The following is an 8,455-nucleotide window of genomic DNA, read 5'->3' as shown; positions in this document are numbered from 1 at the left end:
TTTAATTTTTTTTTTATAAAATATAAAAAAAAAAAAAAAATTTTATATATAAATTTTTATAAAAAAATAAATAATTTTTTATATTATTTATTTAATAATTTTATTAAAATTTTTTTTTTTTTTTTTTTTTTTTTTTTTTTTTTTTTTTTGTATTAATTCGAAAAATAATTTATTATTCATACATTAAAATAAATATAGAAAAAAAAAAAAAAATTATAATTTTATCAAAATTTTTTTTTCAAAAATATATATTATTTTTCTATAGAGTTTTTTTTATATTATGAAAAATATAATTTTTTATTTTTATATAATGCATAAATTTTTTTTAAATATTATTTTTTATATTTTATATATAATATTTATTATTTTATAAAAAATAAGTATATTTTCATATTTATTTTGTTATATATTATTTTTTTATTATTATTATATTTTATTTTTATAATAAAAACATAATATTTAAAAAAAATAAAAAATAAAATATATATATATATATTTATTATTATTATTATTATTATATATATATATATATATATATATATATATTTTTTTTTATTTATTAATATATAATTTTATATATTTTTTTGATAGATTTATTATATATCTATATATAATATATAAAAATTTTATAAATTAAATTTAGAAGAAAAATTTTGTCATATATAATAATAATATTAATAAATTTTTTGATCATTTTGTTAGTATTTTATTATATATGTATACATTTTTTTTTTTCTTTTACCATATGTAAATGTATATATATATATATATATATATTTATTTAGTTAGTTATATTTATTTAAGTCATTATTTTTTTTTTTTTTGATTTATAATAAAAAAAAAATATATATTTATATATATCCATGTCTTATATATATATATATATATGTTTATAGTATTTTTTTAAATATTACAACCAATTAAAAAATTCCTGTTGATTAAAAATATATAGATATATGTGAAGTAATTTTAATATAACAAGGCGTAAATATTCGTGTTATAATTTCTCCAAGAAAAAAAAAAAATATATATATATATATATTTATTTATATTTACTTATTTATTTATTTATTTATTTATTTATTTATTCATTTATTATGTTTTTATTAATTAAATTATAATAATGGAAGGAGAAAAGGCAAAAACAAAAGCAAATAGTATCTCGAATTTTTCTATGACATATGATAGGGAATCTGGTGGTAACAGCAATAGTGATGATAAAAGCGGAAGTAGTAGCGAGAATGATTCTAATTCATTTATGAATCTAACTAGTGATAAAAATGAGAAAACGGAAAATAATAGTTTCCTTTTAAATAATAGTAGTTATGGAAATGTTAAAGATAGCTTATTAGAATCCATTGATATGAGTGTATTAGATTCGAACTTTGATAGTAAAAAAGATTTTTTACCAAGTAATTTATCAAGAACATTTAATAATATGTCTAAAGATAATATAGGAAATAAATATTTAAATAAATTGTTAAACAAAAAAAAAGATACTATTACAAATGAAAATAATAATATTAATCATAATAATAATAATAATAATCTGACAGCAAATAATATAACTAATAATCTTATTAATAATAATATGAATTCTCCATCAATTTTGAATACCAACAAAAAAGAAAATTTTTTAGATGCAGCAAATCTTATAAATGATGATTCTGGATTAAACAATTTAAAAAAATTTTCAACTGTAAATAATGTAAATGATACTTATGAAAAGAAAATTATTGAAACCGAATTAAGTGATGCTAGTGATTTTGAAAATATGGTAGGTGATTTAAGAATTACATTTATTAATTGGTTAAAAAAGACACAAATGAATTTTATTCGAGAAAAAGATAAATTATTTAAAGATAAAAAAGAACTAGAAATGGAAAGAGTACGATTGTACAAGGAATTAGAAAACCGTAAAAATATTGAAGAACAGAAATTACATGATGAAAGAAAGAAATTAGATATTGATATATCTAATGGTTATAAACAAATAAAAAAAGAAAAAGAAGAACATAGGAAACGATTTGATGAAGAAAGATTAAGATTTTTACAAGAAATCGATAAAATTAAATTAGTATTATATTTGGAAAAAGAAAAATATTATCAAGAATATAAAAATTTTGAGAATGATAAAAAAAAAATTGTTGATGCAAATATTGCTACTGAAACTATGATTGATATTAATGTTGGTGGTGCTATTTTTGAAACATCTAGACATACCTTAACACAACAAAAAGATTCATTTATAGAAAAATTATTAAGTGGAAGACATCATGTAACTAGAGATAAACAAGGAAGAATATTCTTAGATAGGGATAGTGAGTTATTTAGAATTATACTTAACTTCTTAAGAAATCCATTAACTATACCCATACCAAAAGATTTAAGTGAAAGTGAAGCCTTGTTGAAAGAAGCAGAATTTTATGGTATTAAATTTTTACCATTCCCATTAGTATTTTGTATAGGTGGATTTGATGGTGTAGAATATTTAAATTCGATGGAATTATTAGATATTAGTCAACAGTGCTGGCGTATGTGTACACCTATGTCAACCAAAAAAGCTTATTTTGGAAGTGCTGTATTGAATAATTTCTTATACGTTTTTGGTGGTAATAACTATGATTATAAGGCTTTGTTTGAAACTGAGGTGTATGATCGTTTAAGAGATGTATGGTATGTTTCAAGTAATTTAAATATACCTAGAAGAAATAATTGTGGTGTTACGTCAAATGGTAGAATTTATTGTATTGGTGGATATGATGGTTCTTCTATTATACCTAATGTAGAAGCATATGATCATCGTATGAAAGCATGGGTAGAAGTGGCACCTTTGAATACCCCTAGATCATCAGCTATGTGTGTTGCTTTTGATAATAAAATTTATGTGATTGGTGGAACTAATGGTGAGAGATTAAATTCTATTGAAGTATATGAAGAAAAAATGAATAAATGGGAACAATTTCCATATGCCTTATTAGAAGCAAGAAGTTCAGGAGCAGCTTTTAATTACCTTAATCAAATATATGTTGTTGGAGGTATTGATAATGAACATAACATATTAGATTCCGTTGAACAATATCAACCATTTAATAAAAGATGGCAATTTCTAAATGGTGTACCAGAGAAAAAAATGAATTTTGGAGCTGCCACATTGTCAGATTCTTATATAATTACAGGAGGAGAAAATGGGGAAGTTCTAAATTCATGTCATTTCTTTTCACCAGATACAAATGAATGGCAACTTGGCCCATCTTTATTAGTTCCCAGATTTGGTCACTCCGTTTTAATAGCAAATATATAAAATGAAGAAATTTTAAATGTTCTTATTTTTATATTTAGTTATAATTTTATATAACAAATATATCACAAAATATTATTTTTCTTCTTTAATATTTATTTTCATGCACATTTTATAAAATATATATATATATATATATATATAAGATTATACATATTAATAAATATATAATTTATTTTTTAAATACCTTTTTATACACATTACTTGACTGTTTATGATTTTCCCTTATATTGATATTACTTATTAGATATAAATGTATATTTATATATATATATATATATATTTTTTTTTTCCTATGTTGTGTATGTTATTTTTTAGAAAAAATTTATATATTTGTATTTAATTTGTTATTTAAATTTTTTAGATTTTTACATTTTTATATTTTTCAAATATTCTGTTTTTTTTTTTTTTTTTTTTTTTTCGTTTTTTGTTTGATTTTATGAAACTTAAAATATTAATAGAATTGTTCAAAAATAAAAATAAACATATAAAAAAAATTTATATTTTTAATATTTACCTTTTATAAGTGTGTATATAAATGTGTAATCAATATAAGATTATTACATTTCATGTATATGCCATTAAAATATTTATCATTTTTTATATGAAAAAAAAAAAAATAAAATAAAATAATAAAAAAACTAAAGCATATTACGAGAATATTCCTCCAATTTTAATTATTTATTTATTTTTTTTTTTTTTTCTATCTTTCTTTAAGAATAAAAAAAAAATTTACGATATTATAAGTTTATATTATATATAGAAATTTAGAAAATATTTCCTTTTCATTATTTCATTTTCAGAGAAAAAATAAAATGACGCTTTAACCTATGATACATCAGTCATATAGGAATTAAGGGTGTCATCATTGAATAAATAAATAATCATGAAAATTTATATTATCATAATATTTCTTAATATAATACAATAATGAATTAATATCAAGAAAATTATGAAAATGTATAAATTATGAGTGTACAACAAATATAATTCCTTCTTTTTTTCTTTCTTTTTTCTTTTTTCCTTTTTCTATTTTCTTTTTTCATTTACTTTTATTTTTACTTAATCTATTTTTTTTTTGTTTTCCTTTTTTTTTTTTTCTTCTATTTAGGATGCAAAAAGTTTTTGAACTCTTAGAACAATACAATCAAGATTTGCTTCTAGAGTATTTTAAAAAGTTTCCATCATTTGATTTTAATAATTTAAATGCGAATGATTTAGAACATTTTTTACAAAATTTGAACAAAATAAAAAATGAAGATAAAGAAAAGAAAGAATATTTAATATCACCACCTGAAATTATTGATATTGATAGTATTTATAATTGTAGTAAGCCACCAAATGGTAGTATATTTATCAATACATACAAAAAAGAAAATTTATGTAATGAGTTAAAAGAAATAGGTATAGAGATTATTAAGAAAAATCAAGTTTCTGTTTTATTCTTAGCTGGAGGATTAGGTTCTAGGCTTGGATTAAATAAACCTAAAGTATTATTAGAAGTCACTCCTTTGACGAATAAAACGTTTTTACAATTTTTTTTTGAGCAAATTATTTTTTTACAGGAATATTGCTCACTCTATGAAAAACAAGAACATCTTAATAAAATAAATGATTACCATAAATTAGTTAATAGTGATAATTTTAAAAAGGGCATAAACAATAATATACATATGAATAAGAACAATGATATGTATAGTAATAATAATAATATAGATAATAATAAAAGTGAACATAAGAAATCATCGATTACCAATTTAAATGATATAAAAGGTACACCTTATAACAAATGTAATATAAATTTGGATATACATGAATTTAAGAATCAAGAAAAAAAAGAAACACTCATTTACATTTATATTATGACCTCAAACTTTACCCATGATAATATAGTTACATATTTACAAAATAATAATTTTTTTGGTTTGAAAAAGGAACAAGTAATATTTTTTAAACAATGTGATAATTTCTCAACAGATATGAATTATAATTTACTTTTATCAAGTCCAGAAATCTTTTTAGAAAATCCTGGAGGAAATGGATGTATTTTTAAAGCTTTAGATAGATACAATATAATTGATCATATGATAAAACAAAATATAAAATATACACAGATTATAAGTATAGATAATATATTAAATAAAATGGCAGATCCAATACTAATAGGATTCAGTTCATTCTTCAATTGCGATATAGCTAACAAAGCGGTCCTAAGGGAAGATGAGGAATCTATGGGTGTCTTTTGTTTAAAAGAAAAAGTAAAAAATAAAATAAATAAAAAATATAATAAAAAGAATAAAGACAGTATATTCAAAAATGATAATAATACATTTTCCGTATGTGAATATACTGAATTAAATGATTGCATTTTAAATAATAAAGAATTATTTAAATATGGGAATATATGTCATCATATAATTACAGTACATTTTTTAAAACACATTGTAAAAAATAGGATATATAATAAATTCAAATTACATAAAATAATAAGGAAAAAACAATATACTGATATTCAATCTTTAATTAATGATAATAATGAACATCTAATTAATTCTAAAGTTTTTTGTTATGAATATTTCATTTTTGATATTTTCAAATATGCTCGTAATATCTTATCTCTAGAAGTTAATAGGCATAAGGAATTTTATCCAATAAAAAATAAAAATAATGAATACGGAATATTAAATGCCCAAAAAGCATTAAGTAATTTACATAAATCATGGCTTCAATATAAAAATATTAATATTATTGATAATAAAGATGAAGAAGAAAATTTTTGTGAAATATCTCCGCTTGTTTCTTATGATGGAACATTCTTTTTTGAATTACCACAACAGAGGGATATAAATCTTCCATATATTTTGCAAAGGAATATTAATTCATAAAAAATGGTGATATACATATATATATATATATATATATATATGATTTATTTTTAATTTTTTTTAAATAATTAATATTTTGTTATACATATTTTTTTAAGGTCACAAAAAAAAAGAAAACTTGAAACATTTCAATATATATATATATATATACATAATATATATAAAAACATTTACGTTAATTTAATATAGGATATATATTATTTATAATATAACGGGGGAAAAAACATCCATTTATGGTATTTTCCTTCCATCTGGCAATATTAATGGTTCTCTCATTTTTTTTGGCCTAGCAAAATGATTGTCAAATATTTTCTTCTTATTTTCTTCGTTGATTATAGGGAACTTATCACCAATCTATGCAACAATAAAATAATGCAAAAAAAAAGAAAAAAAATTAAAAGAAAATATATGGACATGATAAATAATAGGATAAAAATAAAATATTATAAATACATTAATCATTTTTTTTTTTTTTTCTTTATACCTTTAAGTTATTTTCCTTGGCATGTCCCGGCTGCAAAATGAAAAAAAATATACACATATATATACACACATATATATATATATATATATATATATACATTCCTTATTCACTATTCATCTTACCGCTGTAGATATAATATATCTTGGTTCTTTATATCTATCACTTTCTTCCAATTTTTTATCAAATGGTGGTCTATCCTCCTATAATATTCATAAAAAATAAAAATTTCGATTTAAAATATATAATGGATATGTCATATATTTCTTATTCTATGGAAAAATATATATATAGAGATAATAATAATAATAATAATATATATATATATATATATACATTAGTGTCTTATATATATATATTTTTATCTTCCTACTTCAATGTTCATTATAGTTCCGTCAGAGTGCACATAAAATACATCACACCTAAACATATCATAATTTAAACGTTTTTCTTCAGGTACACTTCTATTATATTTTTCTACCACTTTTCTACCTTTCACAAATTTAAGTGGATCACTATATAGTAAACTCTTCAATTTCTTTCTTCTATAAAAATGCATATTAGTTGATGGATCTCCATTTTTTATAATTTCATCTAACGAAGGAAACATATTAGTTTCCTTCCTTTCGCTTTCAAATTGGAAACCTTCTTCTCTCAATTTATTTTTTATATTATGATCCACTGGTTGAAAACTATTAATAATATTTTTAAATGGAGAAAAATTATTTAAATTAGACGAAGGACTAACTGGTTTCTTAGAATATTTAGGAAATTTTTTATCATTTCTTATATTTAATTCATAGGGTTCCAGTTTCCTTTCAGGTCTTTTTTTATCACAATTATACCAATTATTTAATTTAAATTTCTTCTTTTTATTATATATTTTATATTTTAATATATATAATGGTTGTCTGTATAAATTTTTTCTCTTTTTCTCATCTCGATTAACATTTTTATAGAAGTGGATATGTTTTGCAATTCCATTATTTAATACATGACCAAATTTTAAGCATACTAAATATAGCGTACATAAAATTATTTTCCTATTTAAAAATAAATTACACATCACAAAAAAAAAAAATTAAAATAAATAATAAATTAATAAACATAAACAGATATATATATATATATGTATATATATATATGTATAAACAAAATAAGGACTAAAAAAAAATAAATTAAAAATATAATATTTATAAGGGATTTATATATTATAATATATAATCCTCAAAGGATAGATCTAGATATTAATATATCAGATTATTATAACTGAAAAAAAGAAAAAAAGAAAAAGAGAAGATTATGAATGAACAAAAAATATATTCATTTTTAATATTTTTAAAATGAAAAAATTCAGAGAACTATGCATATTATATATATAATATATATATTTATACATATATCTGATGATATTTATTTAAAGAATGTGTTTAATGTTTTCTCTTTAATTTTAATTTTTTATTCTTAAGAATGTATAATTATATATTCATATATATATATATATATATATATATATATATATATATTTATATTTATTTATTAATTTATAAGTAAAAAAAAAATAATTTATATTAACACATTTAAAAATCAATTAAATGTATAGGTTGAAAAGAAAAACAAGGAATAGAAATAATAATACATAAATATAAAAATAATCCAATTGACGTAAATATATTTTTTATATTTTATTATATATATTATTTCAAAAAAAATAAAATAAGAAATATGATGATAATGTTAAAAAAAATAAAAATAATAATTAAAAAAGGAATATTTATAATTAATAAA

At 18.9% G+C, this 8,455-nt stretch overlaps 3 protein-coding genes across 3 annotated transcripts; 2 read left to right on the top strand and 1 right to left on the bottom strand.

Annotated features, from left to right (window-relative positions):
• Positions 1-1,123: 1,123 nt before the first annotated feature.
• Positions 1,124-3,304, top strand: PRSY57_1342700 (kelch protein K13, putative; the record flags this gene model as incomplete). Its single annotated transcript, XM_012909351.2, has 1 exon — positions 1,124-3,304. One exon carries the CDS (start codon positions 1,124-1,126, stop codon positions 3,302-3,304), a length of 2,181 nt encoding a protein of 726 aa, XP_012764805.2.
• Positions 3,305-4,413: 1,109 nt separating this feature from the next.
• On the top strand, positions 4,414-6,186 carry PRSY57_1342600 (UDP-N-acetylglucosamine pyrophosphorylase, putative; the record flags this gene model as incomplete). The annotated part of the gene is made up of 1 exon (XM_012909350.2): positions 4,414-6,186. One exon carries the CDS (start codon positions 4,414-4,416, stop codon positions 6,184-6,186), a length of 1,773 nt encoding a protein of 590 aa, XP_012764804.2.
• A 231-nt stretch (positions 6,187-6,417) lies between these two features.
• On the bottom strand, positions 6,418-7,733 carry PRSY57_1342500 (hypothetical protein; the record flags this gene model as incomplete). The annotated part of the gene is made up of 4 exons (XM_012909349.2): positions 6,418-6,540; positions 6,671-6,700; positions 6,793-6,870; positions 7,041-7,733. The coding sequence occupies 4 exons, from the start codon at positions 7,731-7,733 to the stop codon at positions 6,418-6,420; spliced, it is 924 nt and encodes a 307-aa protein (XP_012764803.2).
• Positions 7,734-8,455: the final 722 nt, after the last annotated feature.

Source organism: Plasmodium reichenowi, chromosome 13, assembly GCF_001601855.1.
Source record: "Plasmodium reichenowi strain SY57 chromosome 13, whole genome shotgun sequence".
Taxonomy (NCBI): Eukaryota; Apicomplexa; class Aconoidasida; order Haemosporida; family Plasmodiidae; genus Plasmodium; species Plasmodium reichenowi.
This window is presented reverse-complemented; position numbering and strand designations above follow the sequence as displayed.